General features: G+C 34.3%; 1 protein-coding gene across 1 annotated transcript in view; it reads left to right on the forward strand.

The window, feature by feature from the left end:
• Nucleotides 1–4203: 4203 nt before the first annotated feature.
• The window catches only part of LOC141498739 (ankyrin repeat domain-containing protein 26-like), a 63128-nt gene continuing 40734 nt past the window's right edge, over nucleotides 4204–26597 (forward strand). The window contains 5 exon segments of the mRNA XM_074201885.1: nucleotides 4204–5141; nucleotides 15266–15442; nucleotides 15444–15555; nucleotides 16138–16355; nucleotides 17644–17878. Of these exon segments, the coding sequence (XP_074057986.1) occupies nucleotides 4207–5141; nucleotides 15266–15442; nucleotides 15444–15555; nucleotides 16138–16355; nucleotides 17644–17878 (1677 nt within the window). The 5' untranslated portion in view covers nucleotides 4204–4206.

The raw sequence follows: 26597 nt of genomic DNA on the forward strand, positions 1-26597 counted from the left end.
TATTAAAATAATTCCCTACGATCAGGTGGGATTTATACCAGGTGTGCAGGAATGTTTTAATATTAGAAAAGCAATCTGCAAAATTGATCATGTTAATAACAAAAATAACAAATCATATAATTATCTCAATAGATGGTGAAAAAGACTTTTTCACAATATAGCACTCATTCCAATTAAAAATACTATTGATTCTAGGAATAAAAGGAGTTTTCCTTAAAATTATAAGCAGTATCAATGTTTTTATATCAACAAACATTATAAGTAATAGGGAAAAATTAGAAGTATTCCCATGAAACAAGTATGCCCAATATCTCTGTATTACTCAATATTGCATTAGAAATGATAACTTTAATGGTAAATCAAGAAAAAGAAATTTAAGGAATTTAAAGAGGCAATGAGGGAACAAAATTCCCATTTGTAGAAAATATAATGGTATACTTAGAGAACCCTAGAAAATCAAATAAAAACAACTTATTTGAAACAATTAGCAATTTTAGCAAAGTTGCTAAAATAAAATCACATAAATCATCATTATTTCCATATATTATCAAAAAACCAGATAACAAGAACTACAAAGAAAAATTCCAGTTAAAGTAATTACAGATAACATATAATACTTGGATATCTACCATCCAAGACAAACCAGCAATTATATGAACACAGTTTTAAAACACTTTTCACACAAAGTCAGAGCTAAACAATTATAAGAAAAGTCAATTACTCATGAGTTGACTGAGCTAATGTAATAAAAAGGACAATTCTGCCTAAATTAAGCTACTTATTCAGTGCCATACAATCAAACTACTAAAACATTCTTTTATAGAGCTAGAAAAAGTAGTAAGAAAATTCATCTGTAAGAGCAAAAGGGGAAAAAACTGCTGGGAAAACTAGAAAGTAATAGAAAATTCATCTGTAAGACCAAAAGGGGAAAAACTGCTGGGTAATCTGGAAAGTAATATGCTAAAACCTAAGTACATCCTGTACCAAGATAAATTTAAAATGAGTAGAGAATTTAAACATAAAATGTGATACCATAAGCCAGCCAGGAGAATAGGGAGAAGTTTATGACCAAACTAGTGATAGACAGCATAATAAATTACAAAATGACTAGTTTCCACTACATGAATTAAAAGTTTTGCACAAATAAATGCAACATTAGAAAGATTAGAAAGCCAAGATTAGAAAAAAATGTGCAAAGATGGGGAAAAAATTTTTACCGTGAGGGTTTCTAATTAAAGGTCTCCTTCCTAAAATATATAGAGGAACAGAGTCAAATTTATGAGAATGCAAGGTACTCCCTAATTGATAAATGGTCAAAAGTTATAAACAGGAAGTTTTCAGTTGGAGAAATTAAAACTAATATACTTTTATGAAAAAAATTCTCCAAATCCTTATTGATTAGACATGAAAATTAAAACAACTCTGAGGTACCATATCAAAAATATCAGATTGGTTAAGAATGCAAAAAAAAGAAAAAGATCAATATTGCAGGGGTTGTGGGAAAACTGGAACACTAATATATTTTTGATGTAGCTGTGAACTGTCCCCAGATATTGTGGAGAGCATTTCCCAAAGGGCAATATGAAACTTTACATACTTTTTGATCCAGCAAAATTCCTACTAGGTCTTTATCCCAAACAAATCATAAAAGAGGGAAAAAGACCAACATGTACAAAAATATTTATAGCAACTCTTTTTGTAGTGGCAAAGAACTGAAAATTGAAAGGATATCCATCATTTGGGAATGACTGAACAAGCTATGGTATATGAATACTGTGAAATATTATTGTTCTGTAAAATGATGCGTGATTGGTCTTCAGAAAGGCCTGAAAAAACTTGCCTGAACTGATACTGAGTGAAGTGGACAGAATCAAAAGTGCATTGTAAACACTAACAACATCATTTTGAAATAATCCACTATGAGGGATTAAACTCCTCTCATCACTTCAAAGACAATTCTGGGAGACTATTTATGGAAAATGCTATCCATAACCAGAAAAAAAAAAAACACTTTGAATTCTGAACAGAACAAAACGTACTAGTCTACTTTTTAAAATTACTTTTATGTATTTTTTTCTTTTTCCTTATGATTTCCCCTCTTAGTTCTAACTCTTCTTTCACAGGATGACATAAATTAAACATGATTGTTCATGTATACCCCATATCAATTTGTTTTGTGCCTTGGGAAGGGGGGAAAGAATGGAAAGTAGGAGAAAAATGTGTTACACAAAAGCTTGTAAAAGGAAGAATGTTCAAAACTTTGTAATATGACAACTGGAAAAAATAATAAAAGTACTTTAAAAATATGTAGCTGAGATTATTTTAAATGTCCACATTGACAAAAAGAGATAAATTATTTTCAAATTCAACACAAATTTATTGACAAAATAATATTTTTGTGTATAATTTTTGGCCTTATATATGGATACTATTTTATCAGTGCCAGTGTTTCTGAATTCTAAGTATAGTGCTACTATCCTACAGATTTTAAAATACTAATATTTTTATTTACTTGTGTTTTTTTTCTATACAGATCCCATTAGCATTTTGAAACTCGAGGATATAGTTATCAAATATGAACAAACAGCAGAACTTAAGAAAGGCTGTTGTACACAACTCAGAGGAACAATTAAGAATTTAGAAATGAAAATTATAAAATTACAAGAAGAATCATCAGAAGCAAGAGAAATAAAATCACAGCTAGAGAACAAAAAAGACAAATGGGACCAAGAACTCTGTAATCTCAGATATGGAACTGATGAATTTGAATAAAGATTTGAAAGCATTTCTCTTACCTTGAAGCATTGTGACAGAGGATTTGAGGTTATGTAGGGGAGAATGACATATCTCTAAAATAATATAAGAGATGAACATAATCCTTTTTCCTCTTGTATCACAATTTCCAATTTTTCAAAATAAGATTGTAAACAATACAAAGATTCATTCATTCACATTCATCATTGGGCAACATGATAAAAACACAAGATCATCAACTGCCAAAGACAGGATTTTTCATTTTCTTTCTTTTTTTTCCCAACAGTGATTTCCAGGAAATCATTAGGATTGTTGGCACTCAGTAAAACTTTGGTACCTGGGGATCAAAGTGCTTCCTTTATCTCATCTATGTTTGTTTGAATATACTTTGCTTTTTTACACCTTGGAGTTTATTTTTAATAACTAAGGAACCATCAGAATGCGCAATTTTATTTTTTGAGTAGATTTATTGAAGGTATCTCATAGAATTGGCTTTTTAAGCTTTGTGATATAGTTTTCTCCACCAGCCCTGAATGGGACTAAGTGTTCCTCGAACAGCTTTGCTATGATGGAAGTGCAGCATCAACTTTTTATACTTTGTCCTCAGCAATTCTTTTATTATTATTTTACAATTTGATGGATAGGGTTAGGTTACCATCTATAGATGTCACTTTGGGTCTCACTTTTCCCATCCCCAAAATGAGAGTTATGGACTTGATAACAACTAAAAGGGGTTCTATAATAATTTTATAGAGTTATCAGAAAATAGATTGAGAGACTATTATAACTTTATTGGTCTATAGCTAACATAATTGTACCAGGACAGGGACTCTAATGGTTGAACAATTGCAATTCTTCAACACCTAAGAGGAAATGATCTATTATAAAAAAATATAGATCTGGAATCTGAGGAGACCTGAATTCAGATACTGTTTCCAACACTTACTAGCTGTGTGACAATGAGCAGGTTATTTCCTTCTCCTAACCAATGTCCTCTTCTGTAAATTGAGGATAATATAAATATTTGTTTCATAAGGCTGTTACAAGACCTAAATGAGATAATATGGGAAAATAATTTTTAAACTTTAAAAAAACCTCTATAAAGTTTGGCATAGAATGGATACAACGAAGAAAATAAAATATGCTGAAAGGCAGACACAATTTGCAAAATGTACTGTAGTTTGTTTCATATAGTGAAATGCCCATCTCTTTTGTAGACTGAGTATCTTAAGTAGTCTTCTGATTGATGTAGCGTTTTTAAAGTCTGTTCTTTGGGAAAATTGAGTCTGACAGAAAGATGAAGTAAATGCAACTCCTCTAATTTGCTTCTTGACACTTTGGTTTATTTTTAATTACTAAGGAAAAACTAGAATGCACAATTTTATTTTGAGTAGCATTTTTTTTTCTGTTTATTGTGTTTAGATTTCTGATAGCCATGGGAAAGAACTAGCTATGCCAGATAAAATTCATACCCTACAGGGAGAAGTTACCTCCCTCAAACTGGAACTAGAAGGAGTAAAATTTAAGAATCAGGCAAAAGAGGATCTATGTACAAAAGAAAACGAATTTTTAAAAGCAACGAATGATGAGCTTACAAAGGATTTAAAACTGAATGAAGAAGCATTAAAAAAAACAATATTCCAGTACAGTGAAAAAATAAATGTTCTAACATCTGAAAAAGCAATGTTGACGTCTAAACTGGAGACTGAAAAACAAAATAGGGATAAACTAGAGATAAAAATCAAATCATACTGTTCCCATCCGACTTCTGCTATTTGTGATCATGAACAGAGTGAAACATCGAAACTAGATCTCGAAAAAGTCTTCCAGGAAGAACGAGCACAATCACATCATTTACTGGACAAATTAAATTGTGAGCTATCAAGTCTAAGAGATAAGAATGGTGTCATTTCTCAAAAACTTTGTAAAGCTAAAATTAAGATGAACAGTTTAGAAAATCAACTATCTTTTGTACAAAATTCTCTCAGAGAAAAGACACAAGTTTTAGAAAGCACTGAAAATGAATTAAAGCAGACCCAAAATAGAGTAAACGAATTTCAAAATGCAGCTCAAATGGAAAAAGAAAAATTGTATCACTATCTTGTTAAACAAGATTCCATCCAAGAAAGATCTGCCCAAATCCACTGTGAAAATATATTGCTTCGACAAGAACTTAAAGATGTTCAACACCACAGTGTCAATAAAGAAAAGATAATATGTGATGTTCAAGAACAGTTCAATGATCTCTTGAAAAAAGCTTCTGCTGATAATAAAAAACAAATTCTTATACTAGAAAAGATAAATAAAGAGTTAATTATTGAATGTAATAACTTAAGAAAGAAAATGTGTAAATATAAAATGAAAAAGAAGAAAGAGACAAAGGACTTCAATATCATTTGATAAGCATTTGTAAATTTTATAAAGATAAATTAGAAATTTAAATTTTCAACAGCCAAATGATGTTGTCAACTTTCATTATAAAAAATTCTGACTTGTTAGGACAAGGAAAAATAGCATGATAAAAATCAGCCTGATACCCATCTTTTAGATAAGATGACTTACTTTGTTTAAAAATGTTGTGTATTCCTTGAAATTTTATGGGTAGTATTTTAACTTAATCATTGCGGATAGTCAATCACTTGTAAGTGAATACTGATGAATTTTAATTATCTTAAAACTAAATTAAATACTGCAATAGAATAAAATATTTGAAATACATAACTTAAAAGCTATGTTAGGAAAAATATGATTCACATTAGACATCTGAATTGAGATATTGTCAAATATAGTTACCTTTTTCATAGCTATTTAAACATGCTTATCAATGTGACTAGTTTGGAGCCAAACAATTTTGAACAAATGTAGACATCTTAAACACCACAATATATTTTCAATGAAATTCCAAAAGGTAGCAACTGCTTTCCTTTAAAATTTAGAAAAATAGACTATTTTCTGCACTAAACATTGATTTTTTTGTGTGTGGTAATAGTAACATTTTATAAAAAGGTTTTTGCCATCCCATTACATAATTATTATTCATCTGACTATTTTTTTCATTGTTTTACCTAGCACTTTTTACTTAATGTCAACTAAAATTGCAGTTTCTGAAAAAACTGTATTTCCTTTATTGAAGATAAATAAATTTTTGTGAACTTACTAACAATTCTCATTATCTGTGATTTCTTACATATTCAATGGGTGATGACAAGACTACCAACTATTTCCTGAGAAGCAACTGTATATTACAAAATAGATTTTATTTTTAGTGCATATGATCATGTGTTTGAATCTAGTCATTTCATACTGAGATTGAGTTGTTGGTAGTAATTCAATTAATTATACCAACTTTTTTCCTGTAACTATTTTACATTGGCTTCTCTTGATTTGTTTCCTTTAAAGTTCACTACACTGTAGTTAAATTTATATTTATAAGATACTTAATCTTATCTAATAAGATAGAAAAATTCAACTTTTTTTGCTTTTTTAGCTTCACTTGGTATTAGGAACATGTGCTATAATTTTCTTTGGTATATACTGAAAATGAACAGAATTTTTTAATATGTCCTTATATGTATGAATATTTACACATGCCAGTATGTATTTTTGTCCATGTTTGTGTGTGTGTGTCTTTGTGTGTGGTGTGTGTGTGTGTGTGTGTGTGTGTGTGTGTGTGTGTGTGTGTGTGCATTAGTAGATATTCCGGCTAGGTTAAGAGAATGAAATGACTTCTCTTTAGCAGTGACTTTGCACCATACTCTATATACATAAATGAGAAGACTACCATACTTTTCTATAGGTTCCCCTTTTTCTGGCCATTGACAGCCACCAAGAATGTAATTTTTATCCTAAAAGAAAAAGGTATGGCTTTGAAGGTTTGCCAAGTACAGTAGATGTGACTAGTAGCTAGTAAACCCTTCCCCCCCACCAGCACCACTACTTAACCAACCACATCAATCTCTTCAAGAGTTTTTACCAAGCCTCACAAGTATATCAGTGTATTCAAGTAATTACAATCTAATTAGGGAACAAAGACATAGATATAGTAAGCAATAGTTTGATAATAAATGTGAACACTATAAGACAATATACAGTTAAATACTAAATCATATGATATCAGATGAAACATGTAATTCAGAAGATTTTAAATTAATACAGGTAAAAAATAAAAAAAGGTTATGGCAAAAAAAATAATACTTTTGGAAACTGAAAAGGTTCTTTTGAGGTGAAAGTGCAATTTGAGAAGCAAGGCAAGGAAGAATGGATAGATCTTGAATCCAAAGCACAGATAGGGAAGCACAAGGAACTAAACAAGAAGACTAGCATGACTGGGTATGATGAGATCAGGATGAATAAATTACAGGGTAATAATGAGATGATCCATCCTATTTCACTTTGCATGTACAATTTATTGTTATTCTAATTTTCCTTTAAGGAGTAATTTGGATAAAAGCAAATAATTTTTACTTCACAAAATTGTTTTAGAGATTGTGAGGAATATGTGGGTGTTTGGGTTTCACAAGAATGTGAAGGGAGGAGTTGGAGGAGAGTATTTTACAAAAACTAAGAGTCTGCCTATATTGTTGCCTTATGGGCAGTTGACCTCAATCTGATCAAAAACAGATAAGATTGCCCCACCTGTTTTTAAGTTAAGCTAGTCTTGAACTTTTCCTTTGGGCAAGCTCAAGGAAATAGCTGTTCTTACTCATTAATATAATAAGCAGGGCAGGGGAAATGTTAGGACCCAATGTATGAAAATCAGATTGTGACCCCAAGCTATGATTGGCATACATTGGGTCCTATCATTTCCCCTGCCCTGCTCATTATACTAATGAGTGAGGACAGCTTGAAGGGGCAGTGAGGGAACTTTGCCTCACCAGAGTGAGTGTAGAGCCCTGGCTGGTGCCACCTGGAGCTGACCTGCAGTGGGAACCTGTGGCAGCAACCTGTGAAGCCATCCGCCACTTCCAGAGTACTCAGCCCACAGACCATAGGGGGGTGGGGAGAAATTGCAGTGGTCTTGCTGCTCTCCCTGCTGTTTGCCGACACTCAGACCCAGGTGGCATTCTGGGGTCCCTACTATCATAGAGGAGCAGGTATCCTCCTCACAGGCCCAGAGCAGAAGGGTGTGTGCTTGTAGTCATCCCCAGATCAATGCATAGACCAGGAAAATAGTTAGAGCCTCTCATAAGACCTTGGAGGAATTAAGGTCCCTGTGAGTTGGGGGTCCCTAACACCCCCAAAGTCTTGGAAGTGTGGTAAATCAGTGATAAGCTGAGGAAGTTAGAAAACAGAAGAAAAAGAAGAATCTTACCATAAAAGATTACTCTGGTCCCATGGAGGATCCAAATAAACACTCAGAAGATGACAAAGTCTAAGCTTCTGTAAGATAAGCATTTATAAAAAGGGAGAGATGACTGTGTTTGGAGAGAGTACTTAAGTCCTCTTCCCAACATAAAACAATACTTAGTGCAAATTTCTAGCATTTTCATACAACTACATTAAAAATTGTATTTTAGATAATTGAATAAATATAAATGATTAAAAATCCATATCTGAATGGTAGCTTTTTGAAAGTCTACTTTTCTTTAAAAAGCTAAAGCAGAAGTTTCATTTTACATAATGACCAAGTTTCACATTAATCATTTTAACATTAGTCATCTTTGGTATAGTGTATTGGCTTGGAGTATGGAAAATTTAGTCCAATTCACCCACTGTGACTAGCTACAAGACCCTAGGAGAGTTTCTTAAAGCTCTCTGACTCAGGGTAATACTCTAGGATGTATAGTTAGGCATAGCAATGATCTACACTGATGAAGTTTCTTATGCTATTGAAATCATAAATCTTTCACATATTTAATGTATTGTGCATATAGCCATATGAAATGAAAATGGATTGAATATAGTGGTGTTTAGAGCACAAAAATATAGTTTTGCTTATGGGTCTGACTATTTGATGGACCAGTGAAAGCTTTGGTGACTTTTTGCACTTATTTTAATACAGGCATCCTTATTTCAGATTTAAGTACAAGACTGTGATTTTAAAGTTGCAAAATTTAAGTCTTTTTGTTTGGAATTTTTATAGCTGAAAAACTCTGAAGAACAGAAGATACAGTTGCAACAGTCTAATAATGAGTTGGAAGATTGTATACAAAAGTAAGAGTTAATATTTTAATGCTCCTACTATTTGTAGAACAAGCACAAAAGAAAAATCTATAAATTGATGTAATGGATTCATATATAAGAGAGAAAGCTAAAGTTGTTTCTTTTGTTCATTAGGAGAGAGGAATAATTTACTTAACTCTGGCTTGTTTAGAAATGAATAAATGCCTGAATGACTGAATGACTGAATGACTGACTGACTGACTGAATGAATGAATGAATGAATGAATGAATGAAAAAAGCATTTCCTAAGCATTTTGGAACTGAATATTGTGGAAATTACTGGGGATAAAAATGCCAAAAGGCAAGCATCTGTCGTTAAGGAGTACTTACATTCTAATGGTGGCCAGGGCTTGGGATACTTGATTATTCAAAGTTTCAGGGATGTTGAACAATGCTGTAGAATTTAAAATGAAATACATACAAAATTGAACCTGTGCTAATTCATCTATTTTCCTCCCTCAAGAGCTAGGGTAGAAGCACTGCAATCACATGTATAGAGAGCCTGCCTTCTAACAATGAAAATTCAGATATCTCCTGGTGGGAGCTGCAAGATTCCTTCCATTAAAGATAGAACTCTGGGGCTACATAGTTTCTTGGCCTGAAATTTAACATTCTTCATACTGGGGCAGCATCCTGCCTTTCCACACTTCAATTTTATTATTCCATGTTTTAGGACCTTGGCTCCAGTTCAACTGAACTATTCTCTGTCCACTCTGTCCATAAAACATACCACTTCCATCCTGTGCCTGTAATGTCCACCTAGGCCATCTGTATTCATCTTCTCTGGAGTCTACTCTGAACTCTATGTTGATAATGAATGACCTTCACCATCAAACTTCACAAAGTACTTTATGTATTTATCTCCTAATGCTCTTATATTCCAGTTGTATAAGAACACTGACCATGGCTTATCTAAATCTTGCATTCTATCACAGACATTAGGGGTAAGCATTTAATGCTTTTTAATTTAATTGTAATCAAATTCAACTTGGTGAATTGAATTGAATATATCAACCACCACCCTTGAGATTTCTGATCCTGTGACAGGTTAGAGTCCACTATCTCAGTAGGAGAAGAGAATCTCAAATAATCATATATATTCTAGGACAGTAATTCAGCTTTATTATGATTTAAATAGATTGTTGTGGACTTATACTGAAATTCTTGTTAAAAAATCTAGTTCTAACGTGGTGGAAAGAGAAGGGGAAAATGCATTCCCTGTTCCAATAAGTCATTTTAAAAAGTATCTTTTGAAATCCAATTTACTTTTCTAGTTAAGGACTGCCTAGATCTAAATTCATAAAACAAATTTTTTCATGAAACTTTGTATTTTAATCACATTAAATGATATCATTTATGTTTAGTGGGCTAGAGCATTTAATTACTTCACCAGCTAATTTACACATATCTTCATTTAAAACAACAAAAGCAGAAAATGTCATAAAACTTTTTAAAAATAATTTATTTCTGGTATTATTACTGGAAAATATCTTAGGTATTGCAGAATGACCATAATCATTTGGGGGAATACTCTACAATGAAGTACTATGAATGAAAAGCTGACAGTAATTGCACATATTTTAAAATAAGAGATGAAATTATTAGTGAGGCTACTGTTTCTTTGGTTTTTATTTTCACAGAATATTGGTAGATTTAAGTTTGTTGAACTCACATAATCTTTTTAGTTTTATTGCTTCTCAGTGATTAAATATAATTTGAAGAAATGGGTCAAAAACAATGCTTTTCAATTGCATAATATCTGTATTATGGAGTTTGACTTAATTATTCTGTTCCTTCTCACAGATTTAGAAAGCTGTTGAAAACAGAAAAAAAGAAATTAAGACAATATGAAAAAAATGATATTTACCAGGGAGAACTAAACCAAACACATTCTGAAGTAGATAGACGACTTAATTATTTAAACAATAAGGTAATCCTTAACATTGGACAATGCAAAATGGCTTATCTTTATATTGATTTTGAGAAGGTTATAGGCTGTGAGAAATGAGGATCAGTCAACTCCCCCTAAGAAACAAAACTTAAACCAAAGTGAGAGAAGGAAATGTTTAGTATTGTTCTTCCAAGAAGTGGGTAGAGAGTTCCTCAGAGCATCCACCACTTTACAGAAGCAAGAATAAGCTTATATACTCTTAGTTCAACCCTACCTCTCCCATCAGAGCCAGGTTCCTTTAGGATAAAACTCTTTCTACCCTTCCTTCATATATATGCCCTTGGTATGATCCCCTACCCTGATCGTGCTTTCATATACATAACAAATTATTATAATGAACCTTATACTACTCATTGGGTGGAGAAGTTAATATGTTTGAGGCTAATTAAGCATGTGTGTTAATAAAAAAAAAGTCAGTGGCTGGTCCTCGAACTCTGTCAGTCCAAGGCAGTTTAGACCTGGACCTCCAAGAGGAACTTTGATTTCAACTAGTCATTTGAATGCACAAGGTAATTCTGCTCTTCTTCTCCTCCAACCTGTTTTTCACTTTCCTACCCATATTGTGTTCCATATAGCTCTCTTCAAACACCCAGAGGTATGTTTTTCCTATAGTCTATATTGTTTTAATACAGCCTGTGGTAACCAAACCATCAGCATCTTCTCACATAGATGTGGCAGATGTGGCAGGTCATTGAACACTAGTGCCCATGGGAATATAAAATGTCCTCATGTTTAGAAAGCAACACATTGTAAGGCAAATTCACACAGTTGTTTCAGTTCTCAAGGACTCAGACAAGCTTAGGGATTTGATATCTCCCTCAAAATTCTGGACTCAGATTTTTTCTTTTTTTTCTTTAAGATTTATTTATTTTGAGTTTTACACTTTTCACCCTAATATTCGCCCCCCTCCAGAAGTCTTTACAATGTTTCTATGGTATACATGATCTAAATTGAATGTGATGAGAGTGATATCATATCCTTAAGGAAGAAAAACAAAGTATAATAAATAGCAGAATTACATAGTAAGATAACAGGGTTTTTTCTCCTAAAGTAAAGGTAATAGTCTTTGGTCTTTGTTCAAACTACACAGTTCTTTCTCTGGATACAGAGAGTATTCTCCATCATAGATAACCCAAAATTATCTCTGATTGTTGCACTGATGGAATAAGCAAGTTCCTCAAGTTTGGTCATTCACCCCCATATTGCTGTTAGGGTGTACGATGATTTTCTGGTTCTGCTCATCTCACTTAGCATCAATTCATGCAAATCCTTCCAGGCTTCCCTGAATTCATATCCCTCCTGGTTTATAATAGAACAATAGTGTTCCATGACATACATTTACCACAGTTTGTTAAGCTGTCCCCCAAATGGAGGACATTTACTTAATTTCCAATTCTTTGTCACCACAAACAGGGCTGCTATGAATATTTTTGTACAAGTGATGTTTTTACCATTTTTCATAATCTCTTCCTGAGGTCCAGATTTTTATATTAAATTTTATTCTCTCTTAACATCATACAATCCATATCTAGTAGTGGTATTGCTGGATCAAAGGCTATATACATTTTTATTGCCTTTTGGGCATAATTCCAAATTTCTCTGCAGAAAGGTTGGATGAGTTAACAGTTCCAACACATCCCTTCCAACATAGATCATTGTCCTTTCTAGTCATATTGACCATTCTGAGAGGTGTGAGGTGGTATCTCAGAGATGCTTCAATTTGCATTTTTCTAATAAGTAATGATTTAGAGCATTTTTTCATATGACTATGGATCGCTTTGATTTTCTCATCTGTAAATTGCCTTTGCATATCCTTTAACCATTTGTCAATTGGGAATTTTTTTTTGAAAATTTGACTCAGTTATCTGTATTTTAGAAATGAGTCAATTGTCAGAAATATTAGTTGTAAAAATTGTTTCCCAATTTACTACATTTCTTTTGATCTTGGTTATAATGATTTTATCTGTGCAAAAGCTTTTTATTTTAATGTAATCAAAATTATCTAGATTGTTTTTAATGATGTTCTCCATCTCTCCCTTGGTCATAAACTGCTTCCTTTTCCATAGATTTGACAAGTAAACTACTCCTTGATCTTCTAGTTTACTTATGATACTGTTTTCAATGTCTAAATTCTGTATCCATTTTGATCTTATCTTGGTATAGGGTGTCAGGTGTTGGTCTAATCTAAGTTTCTTCCACACTAACTTCCAATTTTCCTAACAGTTTTTATCACAATAGCTGGACTCTTTGTGTATATCAAACAGCAGATTATTATAATCATTTCCTGCTATTGTATCTAGGCTATTCCACTGATCCACCACTCTATTTCTTAGCAAATACCAGGTAGTTTTGATGACTGATGCTTTATAATATAATTTTAGATCTGGTAAGGTTAAGCCACCTTCTTTTGCACTTTTTTCCAACTGAATCCCTGGAAATTCTTGACTTTTTAATTTCTCCATGTGAATTTACTTAACAACTTTTTCTAACTCATTAAAGTAATTTTTGGGAATTTTGATTGATAGGGAACTAATGGGTAATTTAGTTTTGGTAGAATTGTCATTTTTATTATATTAGCTCAGGCTATCCATGAACAGTTGATGTTTTGGGGTCCAGATTTTTATATATTAAATTTTATTCTCTATTAACATTACACAATCCATATCACAGAAAATCTCTAAATAAATTGTATTAAAAGTGCTTTACAAATACATGAAACATTGTCAAGTGGGAGAAATATTAGACTTATTTTGCTCATGAAGAAAAATTGCAAAGACCTAAATTTAGATTTGATATAAAGAAAAACTTTCTGACAATTATAATGATTCCAAACAAAAATGGGCTGATTCAAGAGACTAAATGCTAGAAAGTCTTTTAACATCATTAATTCACAAGGCCTCTTAGAAATTCTGAGCTCTGACTTCTTCTGTAATCCTAAAAAAATGAAAAAAAAATCTTCCCAAATGAATGACTTAATTGGCAGGAAATAATTTGAAGAGCAGTACTCTTTATGAGAGTTTAAAAGGATGAAAAACAAATGCAGTGACAGTGTGAATGCAAGGTAATCACTTAATATTTCAAAATTTCATAATGCAACCAGAGTTGAATGGTAAGGAAATTCTCTCTGAAAACAGAACTTGAGTTGGTTGAACTAAGGTCTCTAGTTGTTTTTCATTCCACCATTCCAATGCAGTGTGTCCCTATACCTTGCTTTTCTATTTTAGGGAAAGAAAGATTTTTCCCCCTGCTTGTAGAATAGTATGTACTAGATTGACTAATACATATCTGAAGTTACTATTTTTTAAGATTATAGTATTTGATGAAATTGAAGCATTTTCCCAACTCTTCGTATCTTATACCATGATGAGTCAAGGGAAAATGTTAAAGAGGTTTCAAAAAACATATGTAAATAAGGAGAAAAACAAATAAAGTACTTCTTAAACCTAAAAGTGTTAAGTGTTAGCCACTAGTAGTACTATTTTCTTTTTCCTATAATGATAAGTGGCTTAAAATCATCTATCTTACTGTCATTAAGTTTCCTAGTTGAGGTCTTTGCATTTCTCAAGACTATTTACTCAAAAGAATTTACTACTTAACATTTATTGAGTTATTTGCCCTTGGGAACTCAGTATTGTTACACTTTTTAACTCAACCCTTTTTTTTTCTAGTTAGTCATCTAACCCCTGGGGTTGAAAGAAAACAGGTAGGAAGCAGTTGGGGAGCAGGAAGAGGGCCATTACAGAATAGAACCTTTGGTAAATGTTGTATATTCCTTGGGGACTATCACCAGAGTTTTGTAGAAGAGAAAGACTGTTTTCTCTGGCTTTGCAGTTTAAAGTCTTGCCATTCAAATTAGTATAAATTTATTTGTTTTCTCAGTAAAGTCTATCACCATAGAATCAGTGCACTCATTAGAATGATAAAAGGTAATCTCATTTTTTTTTCCAAATTCCTCTTAAGGAATTTTTTATATTTGCTATAGGCCTAACATGACTTAAGAAAAATTTGCTGATATCTAGTATCAATTTTATTGTTATATCTGCTCACTGTCTAGAAGTGAGGTGGAAGCTAAACTTTCTGGGTGGAAAACACACTTATAATAATTAGAGAACTCAAAAGACAATAAAAAATCCAGTAGTATATGTGGATGATGCAGACTGAGAATTAGTAATAAAATTTCATAATCTCTTCTTTCAGGCTTAACTTTGATTTTGATTTGTAAATTTACCTAAATAACCATTTTAGGAAATGCATTGTGTAGCTATATTGTAAGGTTAATGATATATTTTATTATAGTTAAATTAAAACTAATTTAATCATAATACTTTTAAGTTATTTAAATTGAAGGACTTTTCTTTTACTTATGTAATTTACTAACCTGATATTTTATACAAACAGGTTGAAAAACCTTACACAACATTTAGAACCAGCAACTTCAAAATGTTCACAGTTGGAATCAGTAAATCAAAGTCTTCACAGGCAGTTAATTTCTATGGAAATGTTGCAAAAGACATGTGATGAGATGGATAAAAATAAAAGAAAGCTAGAAGAAGAAATAGTTAATCTTAAGCATCATACAAACTAGTAACCTGGAACATAGTCAAATAGAACATTATAAATGTGAGATTGAAGAACAAGCAAGACAGGAGATTGTAGAAAAACTAAAACAAGTCAACCTAGTTCTACAGGTTTTTTTTTTAATCACTACTATATTTCTTAAAAATATTTCTATCTGAATGAAAGTTTAAATTTTTTTCTTTTTAAAATTCAGAATATCTTTTTTAATTTCACCCTTTGCAACCTTTTCAGTGGTTTTAAAAAAAGAAAATAATAGTCTTTTAAATCATAAGTAAAAATAACCATATACACTATCATTTCAGTTTTTCAGAATAATTGGCATAATTAAAATAAAATTGAAGGGTTTTTTAATTCAAATATTTTGATTGTAACAAGATATTCTGGAAGATTGAGTTCAAAATTTTTTTTAGAATTATACCTTTTGCTTTTATAACCATCTAATTATATTAAAACACGGAGATAAGAACCAGTGACTAACATCCAATGGAAAGTGTCTTTTTTTAAGCTCAAATTTAAATTAGGTGACCTTGATTTATAGTATTTTCAATGTAGAATCTATTTTTAGAAATTCAGACTTGTTCTCTGAGTCAGTGACTAAAATTAAAATGAAACATGGTAAGAAACATACTTTTCAGAACTGAATTGGGAATTTTTTTAACGCCATTTTTTTTTTTTGTTTTACATTGCTTTAGACACAAGCAGCATCCCAAGAGAACTTGGAACAACTAAGAGAGAGTAGCAACGCTTCAATAAGAAATCAAATGGAGCATCGAATTAGAGATCTGGAATCTGAACTCTCTAAAATAAAAAATTCACATCAAGACTCTACCAAAGCAGAACTAGAGAGACACAAACAACTTTATTCTGAAGAATTAAAAATTAGAAAATATTTGTTAAACAAATTGGAGAGGTAAGCCCAAATACAGACTTTAGAACAAGAATACTTAAACTCAACAGTTTACCTTTTAAGTTTTCCATTTTGAACTTAAATCCTAAAAGAATATATCTATGACTTCATTGAGAAATGGTAGTTAACTGTAGAGATTATACTTTCATAAATATTGGGAAATGAGGTTTTTTTTAAATATTAACTAAGGAAAAAAGAATTCAGTAGGACACTGGAAAGAGAATAGTCTGACTGTAGAGAATCTTGCTTCTTACTACTGTATAAACTCAAGCAAGCTTCTTATCTCTCTTAAGCCTCAATCTATGATCCTTTGAAAATTACGTGTTTTTCAGTGTGTCTTATTTATATGCTACATTATTTCAGTTGCTATCTGCTACAGATTATTCCTTCCAGGAAGAAGTTAGATATTTTGAAAATTTTAATAACATTATTATCATTTCTTCAAATGACAGCACTAAAAGTTTGTGCTTCTTATACTGTATAACAGGATTATAGTCATATATGATACATTGCAAATAATCTCCCAATGTTGACAACCATGACTGCAGGACTCCAGACCACCATAATAACCTAAAGCAAGTCAAAACATGCCCCTCAATTCCCTCCTGTCCCATCCCTTTCATTTTCTATACAGATGAAAGCTCCTTGAAGTAAAGAAGGGGGAAAAGGAGAGGAAATATTACATAAGGGTTTAGATGAGAGTCTTAGATAGCCAAAACAGACGGGGAAATCTTTCTTGCTATAGCTTGGTGACATTGGTTAGTAGATATTATGGACTGGCTCTACATTTGAGAGTCTCAAGATATTTTAAGCCTCAACTAAATCACTTCCTTTTCCCCATTAGAGACTGCATCTCTGAGTCATTTGGCTTCTACCTGGGAACTGAGAGAAAGACAATAAAAACACTTCTTGGAATAATCACCCAATCTGATAACCTTAAAAACATCTCTAGAAATTTCTGATGTAATGATATTTATAGAATACACGTCTTTCTCATGAATTCCCTAAAGTTCTGATGAATAAGGAACCCTACATTTCTATGTATCTTTTGCAGTTTGTCCTGTTTTTAATTTCCCCAGGACATTCTGCAAACCTTTTTCTTTAATCAAATTTTGTACCATTTGTGGGATAACTCACTTAGACAAAAACTTTAACAATTTAAACAATTTTAATTGTTTTCAAAGTTAAGAAACTACTCAGGGAACAGTCACAATTATGAGAGCTTTGATACAAAAACACTCAACAATTTATGAAAAATTCTAACCATTTATGTGCTTTAAAATCTTCACAGAACTAATGAGAAGCTAGATCAGGTGAGCATCAGACTCTTATATGAAAAACAAAAAAATGAAAAAATACAAACTTTAATCAGTAGTTCTGCAAGTCCATTTCCAGACTCACCTCATGCTGGGAATCTAAATTCTGACATAGTCCTAAATAGGAGTTTTTTCCCAAGAGGAAATATTGTCTATTCTACTGGAAACCCAGTGTCGTCAAAAACTAGAATGGAGGAATTCTTGACAAAGGTTAGTTATTCAGAATTTTTTTCTCTATGTTAAATTCTAGTAAAATTTCCTGCTTAATTTTTAATTGTCTTACTGATTTTTAAAATCTCTTAAGATGAAAGTGATCTCTTTATTTAATAATTAAAAATGCTAGAATAATAAGTGTTAAAATACTTTTAATTCCATGTCTAATATATGTACCAGTCTGTTAACTTCGCAGAGATAGTCACATCTGATTTTCCACAATTTCTGTATCCTTAACAAGTGGCATTCGTATAAGGTTTCTTTAAATTGGATATTATTTTTTTCTCCGACCAATACTTAAAGAGAGACTTTCAACTGGTTTATTTTCCCTTGCTAATAGCATCTTAACACTTAAAATGTAGTCTTTTTTGGCAAGGCATTGGGGTTAAGTAATTTTCCCAATGTCACACAGTGGGGTAATTATTAAGGGTTTGAGGTCACATTTGAATTCAGGTCCTCCTGACTCAAGGACCAGTGCTCTATTCACTGTGACACCTAACTACACCTGAAAATATTACAATCTTTCTGTGATTCTTAAAGTATATATATATATATATATATATATATATATATATATATATATACATATATATGTATATTAAATCTGTCTATCTATATATGTATATATCTTTAAAGTCCATAGACATAAACACACCCTCTTTTTCAGAGGATCCCAGAGAAATCTCTTGCAAAGCGATCTCATGTAATATGAATAATTATCACTTTATTTGTTTATATTATATATAGGTTTCTTAAATTTAGGTCTATAGCCTTAAGAGATACTACATAACTATGCCATCTTTCTCCCACTATATAAAATATGCCCATTTCTAAGAACATCCCAGTACTGATGCAACAATTGTAGTTTAGTCAACATTAAGTTCAGCAAATGTTTAAAAGACACTCCTAAAATGCCCTTAAAAATGAACTGAGTGAATCAGTCAATTAATGAAGATGAAAGGATTAAGCTTTATGGGCCTATATCTTGTAAACATTTGACTGCTATTGATAATGATAAAGGTGTGTGACTGTTGGTTAACAAATGTCTTTCCTATGAATCATTTAATTAAAATGTTCATTTTTAAAACAATGTTTTACAATTTTTAGGAAATTATTCCATGTGAAAGTTTCCTTATTGATTCTCTTTTGACCTTCATTTTACCTTTACATATACAAATTATATTCATTCTTCCCCTTTGAAAATCAGTCCACCTTCACTACTTTTGCTTTTTTCACAGAATCTTTAGGTATAAGATCTATAAATATATTCTTACTTCTTCAGCTCCTTGAGCAACAATCTCTTTCTCCCTTTTCTTCTCTACAGCTAGATCTGTGAAAAAGTGTGTAATCAATATTGCTTAATGTTCTTATTGACTCTCTATTGGAGACTTGGACTACTTTGGTCTAATAACTGATTTTTTTTTTAAAAGTACCATTCCAAATTAATGCATTTTAAAAGAAAACTTGGTGCGTTAAAACAAATCTATGATATATAAATTGTTATGTTACCTTTGGATAAATCAACTGCATCTTTTTGTCATGTGACATTTAAATTTACTCTGAGCTCATAGTATGCATATTACTGCAATCTGAAAAAAGTATACATTTAATTAAAACATATTTATTGGTACTGTATACAAATACATCAATGAAAATTGTCTCAAAAGCAAATATAACTTTTTTTGAACATTTTTAGCCTTTTTTATTTTATCTTAATACAATAGTCTTGGCTGTGACAGTAAACATAAACCTCCCGCTCCCCCCAAAAATGATTTCCTTTATCACCCATTGAATCCATCTTTTCACTATATTGTACCATTATATTCAGTTCCTGCCTTGTCTATATATGCTCCTTCTAACTGTTCTTATAAATGAGAAAGTTCATATGAGCTATCAGTGTCTTCTTCCCATGCAGAAATACAAGCAGTTTAACCTCATTAAGTTCCTCATAATTAATCCTTCTCATCCACACTCTCTATGGATGCCCAGAGTCCTGCACTTGGAGATCAAACTTTCTTTTCAGCTCTGATTATTTCTTTTTTTTCATATTTTATATTTTATTTTATTTTTTTATTCTCATTTTGTACAAAGGTGTTTTTTTTACATTAATAAAATATTCTTGTTTAAGAGTAAAAAAAAATACATCTCCCCCCATGAATATAGACTTGCTTGGGTGATAAAGTAAAGGGGAGAGAAAAAAATATTAAAATTAAAAAAAATAATAGCAATAATTGTAGGTATGGCCAGATGGCACAATGGTTGAAGCACCAGCCCTGGAGCCACGAGCACCCGAGCCCACATCCAGCCCCATAGACCCAGCAATCACCCAGCCGTGTGACATGCAAGCCACCCGATACCCACTGCCCTACAAAAACCAAAAAGAAGGGAAAAAAAAGACCCAAAATAAAATAAAATAGTAATCATAGTAGGGGTGGCTGGGTTGCAGACAGAGCATTGGCCCTTGAACCAGGAGCACATGGGTCCAAATCTGGCCTCAGACACCCAAGATCACCCTGCTATGTGGCCCCAGGCAGGCCACCCAGCCCCATTTGCCCAGCACCCTCCCCGAAATAATAATAGTAAAAAATGTGTTTCAGTCTTTGTTCCAACACCAACAACTCTGTCATGGGTGGATCCCATTCTTTATGGTACGTCCATAGCAAAAGTTACTTCCACATTTTCCCAATGTTGCCATTGCTGATCGCAACTCCCTCCTTTCTTATTTTTCCACTACCATGTACTACATTTTCTCTCTCCTTTCACTCTGACTCTGCTGTAGGGTTGCTGAGTGGCACAGCAGACAGATCCCTGGTCCTGGGGCCAAGAAGCCCTGAGTCCCCATACCACCCCTTAGGCCCAGAATCCACCTGGCCCTATGGTCCTGGACAGGCCTTCCAATCCCAGCCCCTTGCAAAAAGTAAATAAGAAAATGTGTTATATCTGACAGCTATCCCCCCATGGTCCATCCTGTCCTCCTTTATTCACATCCCCACCCCTTCCACCTGCTTCCCACTCCTTCTTACTCCAGATGCCTATACGCCATTGAGTATATATGCTGTTTCCTCTCCTAGTCACCTCTGATGAGAGCAAAGGTTCCCTCATTCCCCCGTGCCTCCCCCTTCCATATCATTGCAATAGCTCATTGTAATAAAAAAATCTTATGATATGAAATATCTTGGCCTATTCCCCCTCTCCTTTTTCTTTCTCCCATTCCATTTCCCTTTTTTTTCTATTGACTCCATTTTTACACCATATTTTATCTTTGAATTCAGCTTTCTCTTGTGTTTCAATTATAAAAGCTCCCTCTACCTGCTCTATTAACTGAGAAGCTTCATATGAGTTTTATCAGTGTCATTTTTCTATGCAGGAATACATGCAGTTCATCATCAATAAGTCCCTCATATTTTCCGCCTCTCCTCCAATCTCCATGCTTCACCTGAGTCCCGTATCTGAAGATCAAACCTGTTCAGCTCTGGCCATTTCAAAATGAACCTTTGAAATTCCCCTGGTTCATTGAAAGTACATCTTTTCCCCTGGAAGAGGACATTCAGCCTTGCTGGGTAGTTCATTCTTGGCTGCATTCTAAGCTCTTTTGCTTTCCGGTATATTAAATTCCAAGCCCTACGAGCCTCCAAAGTAGTTGCTGCTAAGTCCTGTGTGATCCTGACTGCAGCTCCATTATAGTTGAACTGTGCCCTTCTGGTTGCTTGTAATATTTTCTCTTTGACTTGGGAATTCTGGAACTTGGCTATAATATTCCTAGGGGCTGGATTTTGGGGATCTCTTTCTCGGGGGGATTGGTGGATTCTCTCCATTTCTATTTTGTCCTCTGCTTCTGGAATATCAGGCAATTTTCCTGTATTAATTCTTTGAAAAATGATGTTAAGGCTCTTTTCCTGATCATGAATTTCAGGTATTCCAATAATTTTGAAATTATCTTTCCTAAGTCTGTTTTCCATATCAGTTGTTTTTTCAATGAGATATTTCACATTTTCTTGTAATTTTTCATTTTTTTGGTTTTGAAGTATTGATTCCTGATTTCTGGTAAATTTATCAATCTCCCTGAATACTATTCTTTGTCTGAAGGATTTGTTCTCCTCAGAGAGTTTTCTTATCTCTTTTTCCATCTGTCCAATTTTGTTTTTTAAGGTATTCTTCTCCTCAATAATTTTTTGAACTGTTTTATCCATTTGACCTAAGCTGGTTTTGAACATGCTATTTTCTTCAGCATTTTTTGGATTTCCTTAACTAAGCCACTGACTTCATTTTCATGTTTTTCCTGCATCTCTCTCCTTTCTTTTCCCAGTTTTTCTTCCAAATCCCTCATCTGATTTTCAAAGTCTTTTTTGAGCTCTGTCATAGCCTGAGCCCAATTTCTGTTTTTTCTTGGAGTCTTTAAATGCAGGAGCTTGTGCTTCTCATCTTCAGACTGATTATTTTGATCATTCTTGGGCTCATTTGCAAAAGATTTCTCAGTGGTCTTCCTCTTGTTTCTTTGCTTTCTCATTTTCCCAGCATGGGCCTGGTTTGGGGGTACTTCCTGAGCTTTTGGGACACTCCCACAAGGGTCTCAGTGTGTGAGGGTCTGTCCTCCCTCCTGGTCTGCAAATGACCAGAAGCGCCCCCCCTCTGCCATGGGGCTGAGGTGGGGGGGCCTGCTGTTCTATGGGGGGCCTAGACTGGAATCAGGATTTGAATGTGGTCAGAGCTCCAGAGTCCTGTTCCAGGGGCAGAGGACAGAGCTCTGCAGTCCCTCTTCACTCTCCTCCCTCAGCTCAATGTTCTCATGCCCTGGGGGCTCCTGCTTACCGGCTCCGCCTGCTTCTGTTTCTGGATCTGGGCTGCAGAAAGACCAAGCTGCTCGCTGTGTGCCCTGAGGGCTGGGCTCCACATGCTCGCTCTGGCAGAGGTCCCCCGCTGTTCCCCCACTTTGTGCCCGGTGCTCCCCAGGGTGCAGGTCAGGAGACTCCCCTGCTGCTGTGAGCCAGGGCTCCCAGCGACCTGGGGCTGCCTCCGGGAGGCTGAAGTTCTTTTGCTCTGGTGGGCCACTGCTCTGGTGGGCCACCCCTCTGGCAGGCCACCCCTCCGAGCCCGGGGGAGCAGAGCCTTTCTGCTCTTTTCCAGATTACCTTGAGTAGGAGAACTGCCTCACTGGGTCCCTTTGTAGGTTCTGTCTCTTGAAAGTTTAGTTAGAGTCCTTAGTTTCAAGTTTCATCACAGAGCACCTAAGACTGGATCACTTTTTGTCGTCATCTTGGCTCCGCCCCTCCTGGACTCCAGCTCTCATTATATCAATAGGAAAGTTTGAAAGTCTCCTGTTTCATTGAAAGTCCATCTTTTCCCCTGAAAGAGGAAGCTCACTTTTGCTGGGTAGTTGATTCTCAGTTGTAAACAAAGATCTTTTGCCTTCCAGAATGCCATATTTCATGCCCTATGAGCCTTCAATGTAGATGCTGTCACATGCTGTGTAATTTTAACAATAAAGCCACCATAATTGAATGCTTCTTTTGGGCAGTTTTTCTCTTTGAATTGGGAGTTTTGGAATTTGAGTATAATATTCCTGAAATTTTTTCTTTTGGGAATCTTTTTCAGAAGGTGATCAGTGATTTCCCTCAATTTCCATTTTATCATCTGCTTCTAGGATCTCAGGGAAATTTTGCTATATTATTTCTTGAAAAATGAAGTCTAGATTCTTTTCCTAGTCATGACTTTCAGGGAGCCCAATAGTTTTTAAATCATCTCTTCTGGATCTGTTTTCTAGGTCAGTTGTTTTTCTTTTTTTTCTTTTTTGCAATAGCTTTATTTCTTCCTGAATTCCTGCAAAGTCATCAGCTTCCTTTAGTTCCATTCTGCATTTGAAGGAGTTATTTTCTTCAGAGAGCATTTTTTTAATCTCCTTTTCCAGCTGATCAGTTTTACTTTTTAAGATATTCTGCTCCTTATTTGCTTTTGGTGTTTTGGTGTTTGGCCTAAACTGGTTTTTGACATATTATTTTATTCAGTATTTTTTTGTATTTCTTTCACCAAGCTGCTGATTTGGTTTTTGTGATTTATCTGCATTGCTCTCATTTCTCATCCCAATTTTTCCTCTACCTCCCTTCATTGCTTTTCACAGACTTTTTTTCTGAGCTCATTCATAGCCTGAGCCCATTTTCTATTTCTCTTGGAGGTTTTGAATACAGAAACTTTGATTTTGTCATCTTCTGAAACTTCCATGGCATCAAAGTAATTTTCTGTGATCAGATTCTTCTTTTTTCTTTTGTTTTCTCATTTCCTCAGCCTATGACTGATTTACCACACTTCCAAGGCTCTGTGGGGTTTTAGGGCCATCCCACTAGGACTTTAATTCCCTCAAGGTCTTATGAGAGGTTCTGACTGCTCTCTTGCCTGTGTTTAGGCTCTCCCCTCTGCCCTGGAGCTCTGAGAAGGAAGGGTCCCTGCTCAGCTATGGTGGTGTTGTTGGGGACTGGACTACAACCTGGATCTGAAGGTGGGAAAACAGCAGAGTCATGCCCTGGGGAGAGCAGAGGGATCTCTGCAGCCTACCCTGATCCCATTACCATCTGGGGCTGTGCTCTGGAGGTACAGGTTGACTTCCCTGATTCCCACTGCAAGTTCTCACTGCCAGGTTGCTCTGATGCTGGTCCTGGCTCTGTAAGTTTCCTGAATTACCACAATATTAGACAGATCTATATCTTTCCTGTGGCATTATGAAGGCCCTCTCAACCACTTCTACTACCCACTACAACCACTACCAACTGTGACTCAGACTTGTACCATTCTCTGACCCCAAAATAATTTCATTCCCATTGCCATGTCTGCAGAAGGGCCAAGGTCACTCACCTAGAGCATATAGCTGAAAATGTTAGCAAAGGGATATTTAATTCTTCCATTTTGTGAAGTTTTTTGTGTAATGTGACTAGATTCAACAAATTCAATAGCTACTTGGGGAATTTCTACCAGACCCATTTTTCCACAGCAAAATATTGCAACAATTTTCTCAAACTGCATGTGGGGAGCATCAAAAATGTCTTCAGGGGCAGCTAGGTGGTGCAGTGGATAGAGCACTGGCCCTGGAGTCAGGAGTACCTGAGTTCAAATCCGGCCTCAGACACTTAATAATAAAGTCTTCAAGAGAAGATGAAGCAGGTAAAAATATGACACAAATTAGGATATGGATTTAGAAAAGGAAAGCTCAAAAGGAAGGCTAAGTTTGTCTGAAAGATAGGGGTAGCTGTTTGGAGAATGTAGTATTTAATCTGGTCCTTGGAAAAAATACAGATGATTTTTATCTGGTAAAAGTATGATGCAGTAGGAAGAGTGTCTGTCTCAGAGCATAAAGGCTAACAATGCTGGTTTTGGTGCGAGTTCAATCTCACCTTGGATAGGCACCCTGACTCTGGGACTCTGGTGAAGTCACTCACCCTCTATCTGACTCAGTTTCCTCTTTAAAATGAGAGGTCTCTATGAGGCAGCTAGCTCAGTAGATAATGCACCAGTCCTGGAGTCTGGAGGACCTGAGTTCAAATGTGACTTCAGACACTTAATAATTATCTAGCTGTGTGGCCTTGGGCAAGTCACTTAACCCCATTGCCTTGCAAAAACCTAAAAATGTCTTCAACCAGTTCTTATACTGACTCTCATTATGAAGCTTTCTGTATAGGACTTTTGAGTTCAGAAGTAGGGATACACACAAGGCTAAGCAGAACCCAAAGAGCATGTGACAAACTACACCACCTTTAACCTTGATACCTTCATCTCTTTGGTGCTGATCAGTCATAACTTGATCACATATTGCTTATTGAAGATGAAGGATTGGAAACAGGATCATGTAAACCTTAATTTTAAAAAAAATGTGGAACAGTCTCCCCACCTTTATTTATATTTTTTGATGTAAGAACTGCTGAGATTCTTCTACTTAGCTATTCCAGGAGATGGTTAGATATTGGACAATAGATATTGGTTCCTTCTTTCCTAAAAACTGAAACACGGGAGCTCAAATGGCCTTTGAAGATGTAGGTCAGTCCAGATGAACAGATGTGTTTGGGAGGAAACAAAATATTAATCTTCCAGGTTTGAAAGTATCTGTAACCATATTCCTAAAGTATATGAAAAATTAACCAAACCAGTTAAAGGCATTCCCTGATGTTGAAAACAGATCAAAATTAGGTCTCTGTCACTGATTACTGTGTAACCTTGGGTTAGTATCTTGATTTTAACTAGAATTATCCTTCAAAATCTTCCCATCACAGTTTTGATATTTTGCAGGTCAGTATTAGATACTAACTGGGAATGTGTGTGTGGAGGAGGAGTTTTACAGACCTTATGGAAGACATATGGATGCCAGCCAATGACACAGAACCTATTATTACTTTTTTTTAGGTTTTTTGCAAGGCAAACGGGGTTAAGTGGCTTGCCCAAGGCCACACAGCTAGGTAATTATTAAGTGTCTGAGACCGGATTTGAACCCAGGTACTCCTGACTTCAAGGTCAGTGCTTTATCCACTACGCCACCTAGCTGCCCCAGAACCTATGATTACTTAATCTAATTTTTGCAATAAGGTATACTGTTGCAATAGGATATACTGTATGTACTCCATAAAAGAAAAAAAGAAAAAATTAAGATTTTTTCTCTGGTATGAAGGCAAAATATTTTATAAGAAATTTTCAGATCATGGGGGTGCTGTCCTCCTAACCCCTGCATTGGAGGAGAGAT

The sequence above is a fragment of the Macrotis lagotis genome, chromosome X (genome assembly GCF_037893015.1).
Source record: "Macrotis lagotis isolate mMagLag1 chromosome X, bilby.v1.9.chrom.fasta, whole genome shotgun sequence".
NCBI classification, from domain to species: Eukaryota; Metazoa; Chordata; class Mammalia; order Peramelemorphia; family Peramelidae; genus Macrotis; species Macrotis lagotis.